This window comes from Exophiala oligosperma (assembly GCF_000835515.1).
Source record: "Exophiala oligosperma strain CBS 72588 unplaced genomic scaffold supercont1.2, whole genome shotgun sequence".
In the NCBI taxonomy this organism is placed as follows: domain Eukaryota; kingdom Fungi; phylum Ascomycota; class Eurotiomycetes; order Chaetothyriales; family Herpotrichiellaceae; genus Exophiala; species Exophiala oligosperma.
Genome location: NW_015622819.1, coordinates 3,491,489 through 3,512,627, shown reverse-complemented (window position 1 = coordinate 3,512,627; position 21,139 = coordinate 3,491,489). Strand labels below are relative to the sequence as shown.

Below are 21,139 nucleotides of genomic sequence, written 5' to 3'. Positions count from 1 at the left end.
TTGGCTTGGGCAATCTTTTACTTTGCGACTGACCTTACGGAAGTTTGATCTGGTAGGTGTCGAATACTCTTTTTTCTCATGGCTGAATCTTTTGACTCCACTTTCTGAACATTGCAATCTCGCCAATTCTCACATCGTCGACCACTGGATTGTTTCGTGCCCTAGTCACTGTTTAGAGAATGGCACGATGGCTTGCTACGAGACACGTACAATGACCTTGTTCCTCGGTAAACGGCAAGCTAGGGTTGGTTCCCTTCCACCCCTCCCTCCTCGCCCCCCTGTCTGCGTCTGATCTGCATGGTACTCCGTTGAGGCTCTTTTTTTGGTTTTTCGACACAAGTTTTGTATCGAGTACCAACACCACCATCGACGAAACTTGCGAACAAGAACCGTCTGACAGATCCTCCGAGATTGATTTTACTCTGTGCGAACGAGGTATCTGTCATGTTGATGGTCTGTTTCGATACGCCGAGTAAAGGATAGCTGTTGTGAGACGCCGGACAATCACATCACGCCTTTTTCGCGCTTCGTCCCTGTCTTGTCGGATTTGATGTTCCCAAGTCAGAACTTGGTTATTCATCATGCCAGGCATGCAGCTGCTTTCAATCATCCCACCCGACCTACGGCGTTTGTCGAAGCACCTCCACCGCCGCCGGAATCATCCGCGTTAGCCACCGATGCGATGCAGACGACGGCGACAACGGTACCGGCTACGGCGGCAACATCTGATCCTACGAACGCCGGTGCCTCTGCCGCGGGCGATGACTACCCAGCGATAATTCTATATCCTACAGGACAACCGACGATGAACAATATAGATACGGTCCAAGTCACGTACGATACGATATGGGAAAATGCGAATTTGACGTTATTTTGTGGTGTTGATGAGGCCGAGAATAAATGGGCTTTGGCAAATATACCGTTGCGTATGTTTTTTTGTCATTGCTTCCTCCTGCAGAATCCGAGTATGATGATTAACGATTTTAACGGTTGACTAACTTTCTTTGTGTTTTCAAAAATTTACAGCAGAACCAAGTGGTACATGTGTCATTTCACCCATACAAGCCGGGATGGAAATTTCTCAATTTCCTGTCAGTTGCGGAATGTTGATCTATGATGAATCGGATAAATCAGAATCTACAACCGGAGGAGGTTTCGTCATGACAAAGACGAACGGAGTTGCTTCGACCTTTGGGTTGAGTTTGACCACGACAGGAGCAGGAAATCCACAAACGACGAACACAAAGAAAGGAGCAGCTGCAACAGGCAGTGCGACGAATGCGTCGGATAACATCAGTAACAAAAGTGGTGGCGGCGGTGGTTCGCAAACGGTGACAACCTCTTTGTCATCTTCGACATCGACAAACACGGGAGTTTTGAGTGGTGCGGGTTCAGACCCAAACACATCCTCCTCATCGACCGGTTTGAGTTCTGGAACAAAAGCGGGCATAGCAATTGGAATAATTTTGGGTGCCATTGCTTTGTTTGTTGCGGTTTTCTTCTTCTTTCGTTTACGCAAACGCATCGACCGAGTTGAAAGGAACATCACCGGAAAGGAAGGCGAGTCGACGACGGGAAAGGAGGTACCACCGGTGTCGGCATCATCATCATCACCACCACCACCCGTACCACCAACAAGTGAAAAACCTATCCTACCTTCACCAAGATTCACGGCGAGATCGAATTCGCCTGCCATCTTTACTCCGGGTGGCGGCGGCACCAACCACAACACCAAAAATTCAGAGGATTGGAGACAATTCTTTGGTAACGCCGCCACCGTAAGTGGTAGCAACCCACGTTCTCACACTTCTGCATCCGCCTAGGCCAGAGTTCCTGGACCCCCGGATTCCGGGGATCGATGCGACATCACTACTACGAAGACAAAAGAAATGGGAAAAAAGAGGGTGGATTCTGGAAAAGAGAGAAAAGTGGGGACGCAAACGTCTACATACGGAAACGGAAATCCGAGTACAGATACGGACACAGAAGACAAAGGACAATCGAACAAACCCACAGACACACAAGTCTCTCTCGCTCTCATGCACTCACTACCCTCTCGTTGATATTTCTTTGAGTTCGAATCTTTTTTTGAAGCGAATGGACGGGGCCAATGAGTCTCGAACCCACGAATGTACATATGAGTACGAGTAGTAGATACCTCACCTAATGCATAATGTGGTCAATGTATCCGAATGATCAAGGTCCTACCGGCAACTCTGTGCATACCTCTACCCCTCTCTACCCTTACCATAAAACAATGTATACGAGTATGGTGATGACCTGCCAACCTCTCTCAAAGTGGTCCTCTATACTCCATACATACTGTAGTAAACAAACACCATACCTTACTTACGGTGATTTGCTGAGGAATGCAACAGCAAGCAACCTACCGAATAGGCAGGTAGCCACGTGATCAGACCGCCCTCCCCTCCCCGACTACAATATCATCAATTCAACTGATCTACTCTCTCCTCACAATACCAGTACCATACAGCCTCTTCACTCCCTCTTCTCATTGTGTGAGCCAGTGTGTGAACATGAATACTCGGAAGAAGGAAAAATTTCAAGACTCGGTTGGCCGTTCGCGGCGATATTGGAGACATGTATTCAAAGATCCAGTCCAATCCAATCCAGTACAATGACATCGAGCAATTCATTGTCACCCGGGGTTCCCCCTGCGGTAATCTTTTTCAATGGGTGACTGCAAGCGGCCGCCCCATTGACATCGTTTTTCCCCAAGATGGATGGATGGATTGCCTGTGTTGTTGTCACTGTCCCCTTCTTCCTTTGTCCTTGATGAAAAGACGTTGCTTGTTTTCAACATACACATATGATGGATATGAATTCCCTTGTCCCAGTACGAAGGCCCTTTCCTCAAGGATCCTTCTTTCTTCCTCTCTTCCCTTCACCAGTTCGAATTGCACCATAGTTCACCCATAGAAAAATTGAAAACCACCAACAGATTTTCAAAAAGCCACATCAAAATGGCAAGGTCGACGAGAGCTAACACTCCACTCGCGCCAGAACAACCGACTAGGAGGCAGCCCAAACGAGGTGCATCCAGCGAGCCGGAACCAAAGCCAGCCACCGTCGGTACTACCAAAAGTGGCAAAGGCAAAAGGGGACGTCCTAAGGCCTTGGACCCCATCCCGGAAAAGTCGCCAAGTCCAAAGGCAAGTGGTCCTAGTCCAAAAGCCGGATCAGACAACAGGGACGCCAAGGACAACGGCGACTTAGATGAACCACAAGTCAACCTCGAGGATTTGAGTCCGACTCTTTCAACGGGGCCGGAATTCAAGGCAGCTGTGCGCCCCGACCCCGAGGCGATCAAGGCAGCAGTCAAGACTGTATATCATCCCGATCCACGCGGCTTCAAGAACAAAAACGGCACCCAATGCTATCGCAACGCCTTGATTGTGACGTTGCTATCGAGCAGTAAACTCATGTCGTGGATTGAGCATCGTTATATTCCGAACCTCCAAGCCGGGGGGGTGACCATTGACAGTGTCGTCGCCAAAAAGGGCTCCAAGGCCGGTAAGAAACCACAGCGCGTCCTCTACACCGATTTCTGGTGCGAATTGAATGCTCTGCATACCGTGTGGTGTGATAGCAGCTTGGACCAGAAGGACCTCGACAAGGCCATGGATGTTCTCTGGAAGTGGTTGCAGAAGGAAGACAGCAGCGGCGTTGTTACGAATAGGTGGGCACCTAGATTCAAGGGACACCAAGATGCCATAGAGTTCCTGGCATGGTCCGTGGAATTGGCCACCCAGCAGCTGGAGAGGTTTGTCCAACTTCAAGCCCAGGGGGTCGCCGGGAGCAATGTGCCACCGTAAGTACCTCTTCCTTGTTTCCAACCGGCCTGTTCGTTTGTCCCGACCGGCGCTTTGTTGTTGATCGTCTTGCTCAGAGCGGTCTCGAGACCCGAAAGACTAATTGCTAATATCGATCCTCCCATTATGCAGGTTGGATCCCATACAACGGAGTCTCTTGGAAAGCGTTAGTATCAAAGAAATAATCGGATTTGAACACACAACCCGAGGTCTTTGCGTTGTGTGCGGTGGTCTGCGGGAAGGCGAAGATGCCCGATCCAAATACCGTGTCGAGCGCCCGGACGCAGATTGGCGGTGGATAGTGTCATTGGGCGAATCTGCCGACGACGGCCAACCAGCGGCCAAGTCCTCAGACCCGAGAAAGATTGAAGACCTCATCCAAGGAGAAATGAAGGCATTGACAAATGGTCAGAGATGCAGCGTCTGCTATTCGGAGTGGGAGGCCATGAAGGACAAACGCCTCGCCAAGGCGGAGAAGAGAGGCGGGAAGGAGGAAAGAAGGAAAGAATACCAGAGGATCATGGCTGAGCTCGAGCCAATCCTTGCTAGAAAGAGCACACAGTGGAGACGGTTTCAAGTCCTGCCCGAAGTGTTGATCATCCAGCTCAAGCGCTTTAAATCCGAGATGCTGAGGACCAGTACGGGGACAGGCATGGTGACGTCCAAGAATGACACGCCAGTGGCCTTCGACGAGTATCTTGACCTGAAATCCTTTATCGAACATCGTGTCGAAGAGGAGGTAGCGGTCAGCGGGTCTACCAGGTATCGCTTGACCGGCATCATCAATCATTACGGAATTTTGGATGTTGGGCATTACATTGCCGACGTCAGAATCGATGATACCTGGCACGAGCTCAATGACGCAAGGGTCAAGCCCGAGGCTGATTTGCAGGCATTCTTGCAAAATCAACGTTGGGGTCCGTATGTGCTCTTGTATGAGAGGTGTGCTATTGGGGATGACGCTGGAGCCGACATTGTGGGTTCTGGCGAGAAAGACGACGATGCCAGTGCCAACGCTAACGCCAACGTTAATGTCACGGTTACTGCCACTGGCAAAGGTGACGGTGGTGACGATGACGGCGACGGCGATGACAGTGATGATGCTGATGATGACAACAAGGGCAGCCGCAATGACAACAAGCCGACGGGCAAGGGCAAGGGCAAAGAGAAGGATCACAAACATGATAGCCCCGATCGAGCCGCAGCGGCCGTGCCATCGCAAAGCCCATTGCTCCCTGTGGTTCAGGGGTTCGGCCAGTCCAGGGCATTCGGTATCCAAATCGCTCAGGACGCCCTTCAAAAGGGCCAAATTTCCCTTAAGGTGCGCGCCACCATCAATGGCTGCGTTATCCATTTCCCAACTTACGTCCTGAGCGGGTGTGGTATGGAACACGGCCAAAATGGTCGACAGACCGCTGAGGTCGACATGGTCCTACGCGACCATGAAGATGCCGAGGCGCAGATCATGGGACGGGCACTCTTGACACTTGTCCCAACGCGTGCCGAAGCAGGTGGGCGCGATGGAATTGTTGAGCCGGCGAAAAGCAGCAGCACCAGCAAGAAACGGAAGCGTCAGGGGAACGGTGAGCCTGTGAAGAGCAGCCCTGGGAAGAAAAGAAAGGGTAATGAGGCGAAGCCTTCCCCTAATAGTCAGAAAGGCAAGCGAGGCAGCGGAAGTAGTGGTGGAAAGTCGCCACGGTCAAGCCCACGGACACGGGCATCTCCTCGTTCGCCGATCGAGCCTCCCAGCTCGGACGACTGGAAAACGAAACCTATCGATGGGCCTGGCTTGGACTATGAACCTACTCCCAGGAATTTGAGAGGCAAGTCGAAAGATTCGGACTTTGCATCGTTATTTGGAAGTCCTTAGGATTGAGAAAGGGCGTTGGGGTTTGGGTGATGCATGAAGAGAAATGAGAGTTGTGTTCGTATAGACATCCTTTAGAAAAGAGACAGAATGGGGCGGGGAACTGGCGCTGGGTGTTCGCTGTTGTTGTACTGACCGAGACTAATTCGTAATGTGTATTTCCTTTCGGTAGAGCTTCAATGGATCATTCTGTTCGACGCTTTGAGCGATCATGGGAATATGATTGTGCTTTATGCGAGTGCTGCTCCAGGCAGGACGAGGGCTCATCCTAACCGGTTCACGATCGTCGGCGATCATGATCAATCCGAGCTCGCTCCCTTTTGGGTCGTTCTCGGGCATCATAGTCGTCCTCAACCTCAAGACGGCTACGATGATGACGGCGGTGTCGGTGATGGTGATGATGCTTGTGTTCACGGCTCTGTCTCGGTCCATGATCGTCGTTGTCATCACGACCGCTGTCCTTTGGATACCCTTGATCCAGATCAAAGTCATCGAGACTGTCCAGATCGTCATCTTTCTGGAGATCATCCCTCTTTCGTCGCCCTCGTCTCCTCTGCCTGGCGAGATCCTCAACTTCTCTCAGATCTCGCTCCCGCTGATCCATCCATTCTTTTCTATGCCTCTCCGCTTCTCTGAGCTGTTTCACGCCCTTCTTCATCGCAGCCAGAGGATCATTCGCTGCAACACGCGCTGCTTCACGCTCCTGCCGCCGAGGGGAGTCGTTGCCCCATGAGTCTCGAGTCGGCGGCCCCGCCTCGGCTCCAGGTGTGCTACTATACCAGGGCTTGTCTCCCGAATTCTTACCCTTACCTGCAGCATGTGAGAGGTAAACTGTGAAAGGGTCCTCATCTACACGCGCCTTCTTGTTTGAGGATTCTGGCACGGGAATCAGCGAGAAGTTCCCCTTTGCATCAACCAGCTTGTCTATGCGCCTCACGTCGGGCTGCTTGGCCAGACGAATATCTCGATCGGTGTCGTCCTCCCCGGGAAGCTTGCGTTTACGCTTGTACGAGGGGGAGGAGGAGGAGTGTAGGTCTATCCGAGACCCGGGGTCTTGCAGAAGAGAAGCCTCGCCGCGCAGGAGGCGCAGCCTGTTATCGGATTCATCATCTCGTTGTCTCGCCTCTTGTTCTTCTTCGTGACGTTTTGCTTCGGCTTCATCTCGACGAACTCTTTCGATATTGGCGGGATTGTAGACGTTCCATGATTTCTTTCCGAGAAGATGGAGAGGCATTGGCGGGTGCTGTTCACCGCGCACAGAATCGTCAGCGTTGAGGGAGATCAATTAAAGCCGGTGATGTTGCGGGGGCAGATGTACCTGGGGTACCTAGATACGGAGGAGCATGAGGCTGACGAATCTTAGGCAAGGCTGCAACATGCATAAAAGCGGCCAGATCGCTGCGTCTTTAGGGACCAATAGGTATGAGGGGCTGCCTAAACTTGGGGGCGCAGCGGCCACCGTTGCCAAACAGAACAAACAATGAAAGTGAGACGCAACTTGTGCCATATTACAACAGTACGGACCATAATCACAATCTGTCTCCCTGCTGTTTTCTTTCTCAGCAACTTCTCTGGTTTTCCAAGCGATGTCATTTTTCAACAAGAACAGTCTATTCGGTAACAATGGGCCTCAGCCACCACCTCGAGACCCTTACGGTCAACAGCAACCACCGGCCATGCGAGGTGGCCGTCCAGGTTATGGCGGACCAAGTCCCTACGATACTCCCATGAACATGAACGGTGGCTACGATGCCGGCCCTCCTCCTCCCAGACAACAACAACAACCTGGTTTCCGATCATCACCTCGGCCTCATCAGAGAACCTCGAGTAAAGGTGGTTCAAGAGGAGGCCATGTCCTGACACTTCAACCTGCGAAGAGTCCTGACAATACATTCACTTTTAGAAATCTGGTCGCTGTTTCAACCCAGGATATCCCGCCTTCATCGGATGGCACCGACATCTTCATCATCATCAATGGCATGTTCGTTGTGACGGCGAGGCCACTTGATGCGTTTCCGCGCGGAAACATCGGTCTCTCAGAACCTCAGAGGTCATGGATGGGCGTGGCGTTGACAGATCAAGTGAGCGCAGAATTGTACGATCCATTCGCTCAGGGTGGACAGGCATACATTGGTTCTATGGATATAGAGATTGGGTTTGCGAGTACGAGGAAAGTGACGGACGTTCCTTATGACCAGGACGACCTTGCAAAGGAAATCACAAAGGTGAGCGACTTGAGATTTTGGGCAGGCTGTCAAGAGTTCTTATGCTGACCATTCATACAGTTGTTCAACAGCCAGATGTTTGCACCGAGTCAACGTTTCTTGATGGATCTCAAGAGTGTCCCTTTGAACATGACTGTCAAGACGGTGCAATTAGCAGATTTTAGCGAAAAGTCCGCTCCAACGACATCAGATCCCATGGCTCGAGGTATACTTACACCACAGACTCAGATCAATTTTTTCAAGGATGGCAGAACGTCAATCAATCTTAAAGCGTCTTCTCGGAGGCCAGCGGCTAACTCGATCATCGCCCCGGATTTCAAGTTTGAAGATATGGGCATCGGTGGTCTTGACAAGGAGTTTGCCACCATTTTCAGACGAGCCTTTGCATCACGTGTCTTCCCGCCTGGACTAGTCGAGAAGTTAGGTATTCAACACGTCAAGGGTATCTTGCTGTACGGTCCACCTGGTACGGGAAAGACGTTGATTGCCCGACAAATTGGCAAGATGTTGAATGCCCGAGAACCGAAGGTTATCAATGGCCCGGAGGTACTGAATAAGTTTGTCGGTCAGTCGGAAGAAAACATTCGCAAGCTGTTCGCCGATGCCGAAAAGGAATATAAAGAGAAAGGTGACGAATCCGGTCTGCACATCATCATCTTTGATGAATTGGATGCCGTGTGCAAACAGAGAGGAAGCGGCGCAGGAGGTGGTACGGGTGTGGGAGACAGTGTGGTTAACCAGCTGTTGGCCAAACTTGATGGTGTGGACCAACTCAACAACATCTTGTTGATCGGAATGACGAATCGAAAGGACATGATTGATGATGCACTACTGCGACCTGGTCGTCTCGAAGTCCACTTGGAGATCGCTCTTCCCGACGAGCATGGCAGAGCCCAGATCCTAAAGATCCACACGCACAGAATGCAGCAAAATAAAGTGTTGGATCGTGATGTTGATATACTGGAGCTTGCACATCGAACGAAGAACTTTTCTGGTGCTGAATTGAACGGTCTAGTCAAGGCAGCCACCTCATTTGCGTTCAACCGACATATTAAGGTCGGCACCGTGGCTGGTATCAGCGATGACGTGGCCGATATGAAGGTGAACAAGACAGACTTTGAAAACGCATTGGAAGAAGTTAAACCGGCTTTTGGTGTATCAGAAGAGGAATTGCAATATTGCATCCGGGGAGGAGTAATACATTACTCGCCTTACATCAAGGACGTTCTTGAGGAAGGCAAATTGTTTGTTGAGCAGGTCCGACAACCAAATTCGACACCCTTGTTCTCGGTCTGCTTACACGGTCCTCCTGGGTCTGGCAAGACAGCTTTGGCAGCCAAGATTGCAATCGACTCTGGATATCCCTTCATCAAGCTAGTCAGCACAAAGGACACCTTGGAGATGAACGAACCTCAGAAAATCTCACACCTCAGCAAGATCTTCAGTGATGCATACAAGAGTCCAATGAGTTGTGTTGTCATTGATGACATCGAAGAGTTGATCGAATGGACACCCATTGGGCCTCGATTCAGCAATGGTATCCTCAAGAGTCTTGTTGCGTTGCTACGGAAAGCACCTCCTCCAGGCCGGAGTTTGTTGATTATAGCAACAGCAACTGAACGAAGTGTACTCCAACAACTGGATTTCTGGAGACATTTCAACAGCGATATCCCGGTTGCAAATGTTCGCACTTACGAGGAATTGAGACATGTCATGAAAGATACAAAGGTGTTTGGTAGTGAAGATGCGACCAAGGCGATTACGGAGATCAAGGACATCACCCGATCCGAAGAAGTCGGCGTGGGCATCAAACATGTTTTGCAGGCCATTGAGACTGCCAAGCATGATAGTGACTTGGTCAGTAGATTTGCCGGGACAATGTCCAGGGCTATTGCTGAGAGGGGGCAATAAGTTGAGGTTGTGTCCATGTCAGTGTATGATTTATGAGTACAAACAGACTGTGATAGATTCTGTGTATAGACGAAGAAATTCTTTGTGTTGGTTGGTAGCAAGCTGTGAATATGGCCATGACAGGATACAATTCTCAATTCCTTAGGTGGTCTCCACGTACGGAGTACCGACTATTCGTCTGTCTACAGTACCTACCTTACTCCGTACTCGGTAACAAAATGTGCCTTCTGTACAATGTTCCAGGCCCCGCCAGGCTGGAATCCGAAGACGTGGATCCCCCCTCCGCAATTTCACAGATGGGTATTTACCATGGTTTTTTTTGGTGGTCCCTTTTAAAACATATTGTACTCGCACTTTTCACTAATACTGTATCCGTACTCCGTACTCCCACAGTACGGAGTACATCCCGTAAATACTCCGTAAGTATGGTCAAGTGTGATCCGGAGTACACCCATCCTGCAAAACGGATCTTGCGGGGATCTCTCCTTCGATCACGAACGAGTACTACTCGGTAGGTATTTTATTGGAAACGCCGGCACCACAAATGATAATTTTCATATATATATATACTGTGCACTACCTATCGTACACTTTTGACCGTCTTGAATTTTTTCTCTTTCTCCTTCCGATAGTTAGGTCAGAAAGACGAATAAAAAAAAGGACAAAGACGAAACCGTTCTTCACGACTTGAAACCATCGAATACGTTCCTCACAGATAGACCTTACCATACTGTTTTTGTCGATTTTCGAAAAAGATCGGATCAGAAGCGAAAAAGATGGGTGACTCGGACGGCCAAAAAGTGACACCCTTCGAACATGGAGTCTTTTTACCAAACGGTCAAAACACCGATCCACCTTTACCGGCCGACGACCCTACGATAGGTTACAAACTGAACCATTTCATGATGAGGATCCGAGATCCCAAGGAGAGTATGAAGTTTTATATCGATTTGATGGGGATGAGGACGGTTTTTACGTGAGTGCCTGCCCAAAAATCACTCCTGTTTCAGCGCGCAAAAAGGTGTCTCAAGAACCATCCACCCACCGGCTCCGGAGTTGATTGAAAGACGAGAGATGAATCCAATCCTGGTGTCGTGGTCGTCAATGGCATGGTTGATGTCTCGACTGGAATCTCTACCGACTGCAGAGTGTCCAATATGAAGATGAATTTGACCTGACATTTTTACTTCTTCGTCATCTTCCTTCTCCTTTATCCATTTGTCCACCTACACCTCCCTCTCATCCACAGTCACTTGTTCGATCATGACTTGTCAACCCTTCAATCGACGATCAATCTAATCTTTCCGCTCGTTCTATATTCCCAGATTGAACGTCGGCCCTTTTACAATTTATTACCTGGGTTACCCTCAGACGGACGAACACCGAGCCGACCTACCCAAGTTCGGCCTCGACACTGCCACGAACCTCCAACACACTTTGGGTCTGTTGGAGCTCTACCACGTCCATGGGTCCGAGAAGCAAGAACCCGGTTACTACTCGACCGGCAACACTCCTCCCGCCCTGGGGTTCGGACACTTGGGGTTCACCGTGCCCGACGTCCCCGCGGCGTTGAAAAGGCTCAAGGAAAACGGGGTCCACGTCATCAAAGACCTCGGGGTCTGTGACAGACCTTCCATCCCCATCAGTGATTGGGAGAACGAACGGGGAGTGGGTGTCGAGGTCAAAGGAACCGAATCGGAGATTCATCAAGAGTACGCAAAGGTTTTCACCAAGATTGCTTTTGTCAGGGATCCGGTATGTTTTGTTTTCGTTTTACATTTTTATCCATCGAACAAAATTGTCCCATTGTGAACAGTGACTGATTTTTGTTTCCCGTGACAAGGATGGATATATTGTCGAATTGGTACCCCAAAATGTGGACCCAAAGAATCCTTAGACAAGACCATCTTTGGTCGTGTGTACCATTCATGTGACAATCAACACAGACGATTGGTGTGTCGAAAGTATCGCCGGAATATGACCGAGTACTAGGGAAAACATCAGCATAGTACAGGGGGAAAAATTGTATATTCAGGGGAAGAAGAATGGCATGGCATGAAAATGAAAATGAAAATGCAAATGTGTAGCAATGCACCATCTCAGGAGAAAAGGCATGAGACAAAGGGGTGGAAGTGGCAGCGGTGATGGTCATACTGCCTACCTTGGCTATAAACCACCGTGTACATAACGAACAATACAATCGAATATTGGGCATCAAATGCCCGAAGAGAACAAGTCCCATAACGCCTCCCTCCCTTCTTCCTCTTCCTCCCCTGTGCTCCTTTCCACAGCCCCGTCATCACCCTCACCCTCACCCTCATGGCTACAACACCACCCTGTACTTCTACTGGATTTGTGTTTCGATACTGTCAATGAATCTTGATTTGATCGTGAATTGTGATTGAAATTACATTTGAAATAATTTATGTTTTAAAACCTGGCGAGATATTCTCGACGAACAATTTGCTTGGCCGACTGCTCCCGCAAGTGTACTCCCCCGTCACACACAAGAGAGGAGTTGAAAAAAGTGTGAAGGTGAAAAAATCAACCGTAAACCAAGGCTCTGACCTCGATGCTCTCTCTTCCCTTGGCCCCCTGGGGGGTTCTGGGGTCGACGAACGCCGTGTGAGGCACCCTCTGCCCGACGCCTCCCCGACTGTCGAAACACTTGAGGAGCAACCTCTCGTCGTTGTCCATGCCCGACCAGTAGTAAAACTTTTGGTCGGGGTTGTGCCTCACGGCGGCCGTCTCGCCCGTGCGGTGGGGGTACCTGTGCTCGACGGGCACCAGGTCCGAATCGTCGACCGTGTCGGCCGAGGCGAAACCCAGAGGGTGCGCGACGACGGTGCCGTTGATGGGTCTCCACACGTTGATGATCCGGTACCTTTGACCTTCACCGAGCAACTCGTCGGCCCGGTCGGGGTCGTGCAACTTGACCCGCCACCGGGTCGACCGCTCCGTCTGGTCCACGTGGACCCTGGTCACGGGGGCCCGGGGAGCGTCCGGGTTCGACCGTCGGACGGTGTGGTCGAAGATGGTGACCTTGTGGGCGCCGGGGACGACGTCCAACAACAGCCTTTCGACTTCGGGGTAGTACACCCTCTTGATGTGGTCGTCGTCGACGAACTCCGTCTCCCCCGAGGCCGCCACGCCCTTGACGGCTTGAAAGGCGTCCTTGTCCAGACTGAAATCTTCCTCCCGACCTCGGACGTCGTTCACCTCGACCTCGACCACGTCCTCGCCAAAGTTGCGCTGGGGTCGACCCTCGGGTGGCTTCTCGACGTAATTGTGAGGAGGGCTGCCGTCTTCGGGGTCCCGGAAAAAGTTGAGTTTGGTCCTGACCGGACCTCGCGGCACATGTTGATCATTCGAGGAAGAGGTAGAACCTTGAACTCCCGAGAGAGTCGTCGCGGCCGTGGGGGCGAGGCTGGTCTGGGTGGTGGTAGTGGTTGATGACATTGCTGTGCTCCGCAGGTACTCACGTACTCTCGCGAAAAAGGGCAGTCAGTCAGTCAGTGGTGACAAGTATGAAAGCAAGAATACTCTCTGCTTTATACTGAAAGTGTAAGTACAGGTGAGATCAGGAAACCCCGAATCACCCCGTGATATATACCTGACCAAAGGGTACTCTGTAAGTCTATGCGTAAACGAGCACGCAATGCGACATATTAGAAATCCATTCAAAAGAATATAATCATCCTTCATTATTAGTCGTAACCGTAACAAAAATCATTCATCATCATTGGGTGGCGTCATTGGGCCGAGGGAAACAATGCCGGTCACTGTTTTTTCCCCGCATCGCCGTTTTATCGGGACCAAGGGCAGAGTGGAACTGATGACATACAGTACGAATACGAGTACCTACTCTGCAACAGCCCATACAGTACGAAGTTCTCCATCCTGCGAATGGATTAAGCAAATAATGATGGTACGGTAAATCATTCGCTATATACCAAAACAAGACCGAGGAGGTCACTCATCTCTTTCGTCGAATCGTGCAGATACCAGCGACGATTAATTGGCACTTGACGGCGTCATATGCATTGCGCTCGACCAAGATCCGTCGTCATCACTCTGGTTGTTCCCTTCGGTACAGGTTTTCTAAACCTCGCCTTCTTCGCTTCCATAATCAACTTTATCGTCTAGATCCTCAAGACCATTTTGATTCGTTGAGGGGAGACCGCGTCTACCATCACCCGGGAGAGGCGGTATGCGACTGGATGATCTTGGAAGCTCAAATTGGTCGCTCTGATTGTACACCCCGTGTTCTCGACTGTCCGGACGGCTTTGCGAAGGAAGCCGGTCAACATGACCATTGGCGTATGATGGAGGAGGACCACTCCAGTTGGATCCTGATGAAGAGTGCCGTCGCGGACCTTCTCCGGCGTATGATGCTTGGTTAGAGGGTCTTCGCGGGAGAGCTGGTTGACGTTGCGATGATGAGTTGCCTACGATCTCATCAATGCGTTTTTGGACATCGTCATCGTTCTGCCCCGGGTCAATAGGCATCGCCGCTGAAGTTGTTGCTGATGGTATTCGTGACAGAGGGCGTTCTCGATCCGGCAGATTTGAGTTGTCGGCCTCTGAAGAATCTCGACGTGCCCTCTTTGGTGATGGATGCACATCGTCGGTCACAGGAGCACGAACTATAGTCGACCCCCATTCTTGCTCGTCAAGAGCATCCCTATCACGCTTGACACCTTGGCTCCCACTCCTAGCACTTCCTGCAGGTGATCTGTCAGGCTGAGGTGTAGCAGGCTGGCGTGTCCGATCAAACATGGCCATATCTTCATCCTTAGTATAGGCATCCTTCTGGCCTTGTCGGGGGAGTGCAGCATTCTCGTAGACGTCGGCCATGATGTTGCAACCTCGCTGAATATCCGACACCTCCAGACCTAATTGTTCCCACCACGGCCGACCTCTTTCGTCATCTGGTAAGGCGATGCCGGCAAATTTGACTCCCATGTATAAAGCGCTGCCAGCAATCGAGCTGGGGCTCAGTTGTAAGCACATGGTGGTGACGAGAGAATCGTTGAGAAATGCCCAAGAAGTGTTACGCAGATGCTTATTCTCCTGAACATCGTAGAAGCGCAAGAAATCAAGCAATATGCGATATGGTAACTCGAGTTGCAGATCAAAACAGAGAGCCTCGAGAAGCAGGTCTTCGTTGTGCAGGATGGTATCTCGCCATTTCCAATATTCCTTGCTTTGTTCGTCCACGACCAAGTCAGGTTTTTTTTGTGCAACACGACAACATGCCACCACAAGCTCTCTCATTTTTCGATAGTTCTCTTCCACCTTCGTAGCCAGGAACAGAGCGGTGGCTGCGACCGAATAATGATGAAGGCCTGGTTTATTGTTCTGAACCATCGCATGCCGCATAAAGAATCGGTGGAGGTAAACAGAAGCCGTTGCAAGAGTCAACTGAGGTAACTTCAACATGATGCCAACCTGGGTAATGAAATTGACACCCTTTTGACGGTTTGCCAACTCTTGCGCCACCGGCATCCCTTCGACTATACTGGGGGAGAGGAGAAGTTCGTCGGGAGTGAACAGCCATTGCGATTGGGTCCGTTCAATAACTGGATTCATCGCAAAGGAAGGAGAAGCATCGAGACGAGGCATCTTGTGAAAGCCGGGCATGGCCAGGAGAGTCGATAAAGTCAAGTCAAGATTGCTCGCTTGAAAGTAAGGCGGTGTTGACAATCGTCAAGACCAAGGCATTGACGGGGAGTGAAGGCGCTGTGGCTCATGAGTTGGTGCGGTTTACAAGATCGCCACTGGGCCGGCGAACATTATCGTCTGAGCGAGCACTGAAAATATGAGTTCATTGTCATTGAGTAACTGTTGATGATGTGTGTTGTATCATTGAATTAACCCGACTTGCAGATTGTGTACTCAAACCTGCGATCGTGATGCGCAACCGGGGCGCAATCGGAGGTGACCCTTGTTCCTGAATATGGCAGGTGGGCCGAGAGCGAATTAATTATTGTGTCAGACTGAGTGTTTGAGAAATCATTGTTGCCATTATTAGGGCACTTGATGAATTTAATGAATTGTCAGACCACGACATCTACCCTGATCGTTAAAGTGACATCATCCCTCAGACCATCACAAGCCACCACAGAGTCTCCCGCACGTAAGCAACATCTACTCTTTTGTGCCACCTGCATGTGCTTGTGCATGGGTTATCTGCATTCTTCGTTTCGAACGCGGCAAGGCATGTCCGAGGTACATTGTCGAATACGAGATTTGAATAGCCAATTTGCTCGAAGCCGGCGATATCCAGCTTTTCTCGGGATGCTCAAGCCACCACGCAGCTGGTCTTTTCAATGCGTTCTCTCAAAGTCGCACCATCATCAGTCTAGTGTACAATTTCTAGACTCAATTAGGTATGCGCACATCTCACCTGAAGAAGCGGTTTCTGGAATGGCTGTGGTTATACGACGCTCAACCACGCATCAGGTTTGTGTTTGACTTTCAGCCCAAGCAAGATCCGCCGGCAACCTGAGATACATGCAGATATTAGCTGCATCTCTTAGTTTGAATGCTAGTTGTTATGCAAAGGAACCTTGACAAAACGTGGCTTTCGACAATTCTGGTTATTGTAACCATAGAAAAATTGAAGTTGTATGGATACCCTGAACATCAATGGTCGATGCTACCTTTACCTGCATTCCAGCATCTGCTCCAACAATTGCAAATCATATGGCTCCAAGATACAGACGCCAGAAAGCATATTCAAGGCCCTTGTCTGACTACACATACTGTACTTTGGGTACCGACAATGAGCGCAATTCTGTTGGTCGTTCGTGCAGATGTACCTAGAGACGAAGAGAGCAACCTCGGGTTGGTGCACACCTTGTTCGCTTATGGCTTTCGCATCAGTTGTAGTTTGTCTCGTCAGGTAGCCAACCAGTTTCCCTTTATGATATGCCTTTTCGAGCCGACAGGGAGTGATCAGGGACAGTCTGTATTGAGACTTTGCTTTCATTCCGAGTTACTCACCCTTGACATGAAGCAACGAAATGGCTCAAGGAATTAAATCCGATTGCATGTGGATCGGACTTTGGAAGTACGGAATGTTGGACTGTAGATCGCCAAAAAACTAGAATGGTACGGGTATTGGCTTCGTTGATACCTTTGAACTCCGGACATACGAAAGCACCTATGATGTAAGCGCGGTTTTTTCTAGAAGGTCGGTTACTTGGAGCTAATGGGAGTTTAAACCACCAAAGGGCAGTGAGACTAGGGGCTATTGAGGCTAGTTAGCGGTTCTTTAGGGGCGACAGGGGACTCGCTCCGGGCTTGAACGTGGCCTCTTTAGGGTTCGAGCAGAGGCTTTTGGGGGCGTCAATAATAGTTTATCCTCGGTACGGAGTATTTGGAAACCGGCATGCGTCAACGTCATGATTGGGCGTTCGGCCCATTGGGTGCATCGGAGCCCGTTAACCGGATCTTCGGCCGTATCGTAAGCACGACCAACGACCAAACGCATCGCACATCGCAATGTCACCGTTCATTTTCGAACATGTCTCAACACCTTCGTATTCGACAATTCATCCCTACCATCTGCATTGCCAACAGAAACCTTGCAATTACTGATCTTCTGCCAAGCAATTCGACTATACCCTCCGAGGCTGACCGTCCCTTTCCCTGGCCTTCCGTGCTTCCACGCTTCCTACACTCCATCCTATCCATTCTTTCTCATTGTTCTTCCTAACCTCAACTCTATCGCACTTTTTTTCTCACACTCCGCCCGGCTATGTGCCGTTTACTCGGATCAATGGTTGGGGCTTCCGTGATCGGCTCAGCCGCTAGGTGTGCGCCATATTCAAATCGTTTGTCGATCTGCCTCGTACAACCCTTGTCCATGCTTCGCTTCACACCCGTGGTCATGCGTTTACAGGCTAGTCCTTCCCCTTGGGCACGATCTAAACACAATGACTCGCGAACAGGGCATCGTAGGTATTTCGAGAAATCTTCGTTGCGAATGTTCTGGCCAGCGTCTCGCACTAATGGAGACCTTGACTCCTCCCGGGTCCCAGACGAGGCTGTCCTGATTGTATGGCGCACTCCAGCCAGCGTCATATACATATGAGCCCTGCCCGTACGTAAGTTCATGTCTTTTGGGCTGTGGGTCTTCCCTTGACATGAGCTTTTATTACCTTTCATCCTTGTTTCTCATTTGATCAGTTTACCTACGACTGAGTTTGACTCTACAAGGTCAAAGCCTGCATCAAATCTAACGACTTTATAAGCCAACAAAGTGCCACTCATTAGCGAACGTCTACGACATCTCGGTACCGTGGCGCAAGGATCAACGGCAAGCAAGCGATACTGCATGCAGAGTGGCTCGAAGTCCAATGATATCTTCAGCGCATGTATCATCAGCAAGCCTAGGCTAAATCAGGAGAAAGCTACGACCGAACTCGCATCTGGCCTGCTGCTGTTCCTGGGGTCACCAGTCAAGGGTACCACGCCATTCAGGCCCTGGTACTCCATCCCTTCGCCCTACGTGCTGGACCGGGCTGAGGCCGCCAGAGATTGGAGTCCTTACCAAAGCAGCCTCGCCTTTTACCTAATTCGAGGTACCTACTTGCCATCACACCGAAACCCAGTATCTCTACTAATAAGAGCTCCAAGACCTAATTCGGTGTCATGCCCACAAAACCGAAACGACCCAAGTCTTCGGACTCTCAGTTCTTGTTCGTTAACGAAGACGCTTCAACAGTTACAAGAGCCACCAAAGATGCCGAGCTCGACCGAACGAAGCAAAGCCACGTACAGCGCCAGAATTTCGCGCGCAGACGTCAGCTTCGTGAACAATCTGTATCGCTTCAACAAATTGAGAGCCAGAGTTCTATATCTCCCAGTCCTGCGACGACTGAACCTCTCACTGAGACCTCTTCGTCCTCTCAAGGAGTCGCTCCTTACGCTGGGGAATACTTCGACATATTGCAGAATCTCAACCTCAATGATGCTCAATTCCAAACCAGTCCGGCACCTTTGTCGCAAGAAATGTTAGATCCTCAACTGGCCGCGATTTTCTCGAACCCTTTCGCTTCCACGACTTCAACACCTCCTACGCTTACGAGGCCGGTCACTGGGTTTGAGACCTCTTCCTCGTATCACCCTAGTCACTACTTCGAGACGACCCCTCCAAACTATGGCGTCACCCCACCGCCACTACCACCAAGAGGGCCTATCACCTCCCCTTCCGTACCAGTGAGTCGGATATCGAGCCCGGGCGCAAGCACCCAACGCATCCTGGAACAATGGGCACCGCCACTCATTCAACACTACAACACAGTTATAATACCAGAGACATTCTGGAAGGATGTGCAAAAGGCTCCGTTGGGGCGAACGAGGCATGCGCTGTCAATCCACGCCGACATGGAAGCTTGTATGTCGGAACCGGCGCATATGTATTCCTTCCTTGCGTCGGCTGCGACACAAATGCTTGTACGAGAGGGCCGACTTGTATTGCCAAATGTGTCTGAGGGAGACTACCAGAGGATACCCACATTCTTCAAGACAAAGGCGATTCAAGCCATCAGAGCGAAACTTGCCAGCGGCCAAGTAGGCCATCATATTGCCGTTGATGTTCATCGGCTCTATAGCACCGGCATTTACACCCGCAACCCTGAATTTGCCGAGCCACATCTTCAGGCTCTTCTGGCCATTATCGAGAGCTTGGGCGGCTTGAGCACTTTCAACGATTATCAGCAGGAGAGAATGATGTTGGTGGACTGTATGGGTGCCCTCATGTCCCTTGGCGTTCCTCGTTTGCTCGCGACGCTGGATCCTGGCCCACTACCTCACGAGGCCCTGCTCGGCATCGAATCTCAAGGTCTATTTCGATTCGGACTAGGACCCAGGTTTGAAGCGATGTTGCAAACGACAGACACCAGTCATCTATTGGCAGATACGTTGTTGGACATGGTTCACGTGTCTCAGATGTCTATTCTCCTGGAAGATGCGGCACGATACGTTCCGGAGCACCACAAGTGGTTCGGTTGGACGTGCCTGACAATCCTCCATCGATTGCTGTCCATGCCACTGCATTATGAGCTGGACGGGAGGGTAGAAAGTCTGCGTATCGCGGCGGCTTTCTGGATCACATTGACGCGAGCACCTCACGTTGGCCGACGAGCCGCATCGCAATCCGCGCACAGTCTAAGACAAAGTCTCGACGGAAATGACGTTGAGATGCTGTGGGCTCCACATACGGACTGCCTGTTGTGGGTTGCGGTTCTCGGTGGTGTTTGCACAGACAACGACGACGATTTGCGGTGGTTTCTGAATATCTCCAAGGCCGCCGCCGCCGAGCTCGGGGTGACCTCTCCAGAAGAATTGGAGGGCCTTCTCTCACAGATGCTGTACGATCCTCCGTCGCAAAGAAGTATGGTCCGACAATTTGCAAGCAAAATGTGGCCATCGGCCATGGAGTCGTGAGTCAGAACAACAATGTGAGCTGCGTCGGTGTTTTGCTCGCCGCCCCTCGCTGTGCCAGTGAATACATCGGTGTGGAACTGCACGACATGAGCGCTGTTGGTCGTCGCGACTTACGAAAGTTGGAGACAGGGATCATGATCGAGTTGACCTTGACATGTCCACGGACGCACGAGTGGCGAGGTGACTGGGAAATGATCCTGGCTCATGGAGTAAGAGGACACGGCTTTGACTTTGTGCTTTCTATTCCTCTTCAACCACTTTTTCATTCTTTTTCCAACCTTCAAGCGTTATGTATGCGCTGGGTCATGAAACGGCAAACAGATGGTTTTTTTCTTTTCTTTTTTGGTCGACACGAGTTTTGTTCCGCCCTTTCTGTTGTTTCTCTCACCCAAAAAAGTTTCACTCCATAGATACCCCCTTCCCTCCCTTCCCCAACCCCAAATTTCTTTCGTCATGAGCTCATCTCCAGATAGATAGATATCTACACTTGGCAGCACATTGTAGATGGGTTTTTCTGTTTCTTTAGACAGACAGCCAGGCAGGCAGGCAGACAGACGGACAGACAAAAGAGGAGGAATCCTTGAGAGACGCGTCGAGGGAATGACAGACATGAAATATGAATTTACACACGATTACACAACGATCTCTTTTGCTTCCAACCGAAAAGAAATGCATACTGATAGAGAGAGAGAGAGAGAGAACTGCGGAATCAGGAAAGCATCGAGGCATCATCATGTCTTCACGAGATACATTGAACTTTCTTGTTGATACAAAAATGACTTGTTGATAAATCTTGACACGGTAACTCGTATTTACTGTTCCTGTCTTGCAGTACGCTGTGTCCC

The 21,139-nt window shown here is 50.4% G+C and overlaps 8 protein-coding genes across 8 annotated transcripts; 5 read left to right on the top strand and 3 right to left on the bottom strand.

The window, feature by feature from the left end:
• Positions 1–370: 370 nt before the first annotated feature.
• PV06_02631 (uncharacterized protein) lies at positions 371–2,181 on the top strand. The gene is made up of 2 exons (XM_016403336.1): positions 371–926; positions 1,027–2,181. Exons 1-2 carry the CDS (start codon positions 551–553, stop codon positions 1,821–1,823), a joined length of 1,173 nt encoding a protein of 390 aa, XP_016267233.1. The 5' UTR covers positions 371–550; the 3' UTR covers positions 1,824–2,181.
• Positions 2,182–2,984: 803 nt separating this feature from the next.
• On the top strand, positions 2,985–5,703 carry PV06_02630 (uncharacterized protein; the record flags this gene model as incomplete). The annotated part of the gene is made up of 2 exons (XM_016403335.1): positions 2,985–3,832; positions 3,966–5,703. The coding sequence occupies 2 exons, from the start codon at positions 2,985–2,987 to the stop codon at positions 5,701–5,703; spliced, it is 2,586 nt and encodes an 861-aa protein (XP_016267232.1).
• A 6-nt stretch (positions 5,704–5,709) lies between these two features.
• Positions 5,710–6,974, bottom strand: PV06_02629 (uncharacterized protein). The gene has a single exon (XM_016403334.1). The coding sequence runs from the start codon at positions 6,932–6,934 to the stop codon at positions 5,978–5,980; it is 957 nt and encodes a 318-aa protein (XP_016267231.1). The 5' UTR covers positions 6,935–6,974; the 3' UTR covers positions 5,710–5,977.
• Positions 6,975–7,175: 201 nt separating this feature from the next.
• Positions 7,176–9,984, top strand: PV06_02628 (uncharacterized protein). The gene is made up of 2 exons (XM_016403333.1): positions 7,176–7,925; positions 7,986–9,984. Exons 1-2 carry the CDS (start codon positions 7,287–7,289, stop codon positions 9,834–9,836), a joined length of 2,490 nt encoding a protein of 829 aa, XP_016267230.1. The 5' UTR covers positions 7,176–7,286; the 3' UTR covers positions 9,837–9,984.
• Positions 9,985–10,612: 628 nt separating this feature from the next.
• Positions 10,613–11,976, top strand: PV06_02627 (lactoylglutathione lyase; the record flags this gene model as incomplete). Its single annotated transcript, XM_016403332.1, has 3 exons — positions 10,613–10,812; positions 11,162–11,591; positions 11,680–11,976. 3 exons carry the CDS (start codon positions 10,613–10,615, stop codon positions 11,731–11,733), a joined length of 684 nt encoding a protein of 227 aa, XP_016267229.1. The 3' UTR covers positions 11,734–11,976.
• A 224-nt stretch (positions 11,977–12,200) lies between these two features.
• PV06_02626 (uncharacterized protein) lies at positions 12,201–13,510 on the bottom strand. Its single transcript, XM_016403331.1, has one exon. The coding sequence runs from the start codon at positions 13,293–13,295 to the stop codon at positions 12,381–12,383; it is 915 nt and encodes a 304-aa protein (XP_016267228.1). The 5' UTR covers positions 13,296–13,510; the 3' UTR covers positions 12,201–12,380.
• A 219-nt stretch (positions 13,511–13,729) lies between these two features.
• Positions 13,730–15,731, bottom strand: PV06_02625 (uncharacterized protein). The gene has a single exon (XM_016403330.1). It carries the CDS (start codon positions 15,477–15,479, stop codon positions 13,938–13,940), a length of 1,542 nt encoding a protein of 513 aa, XP_016267227.1. The 5' UTR covers positions 15,480–15,731; the 3' UTR covers positions 13,730–13,937.
• A 1,668-nt stretch (positions 15,732–17,399) lies between these two features.
• On the top strand, positions 17,400–21,092 carry PV06_02624 (uncharacterized protein). The gene is made up of 2 exons (XM_016403329.1): positions 17,400–18,427; positions 18,483–21,092. The coding sequence occupies exon 2, from the start codon at positions 18,498–18,500 to the stop codon at positions 20,292–20,294; it is 1,797 nt and encodes a 598-aa protein (XP_016267226.1). The 5' UTR covers positions 17,400–18,427; positions 18,483–18,497; the 3' UTR covers positions 20,295–21,092.
• Positions 21,093–21,139: the final 47 nt, after the last annotated feature.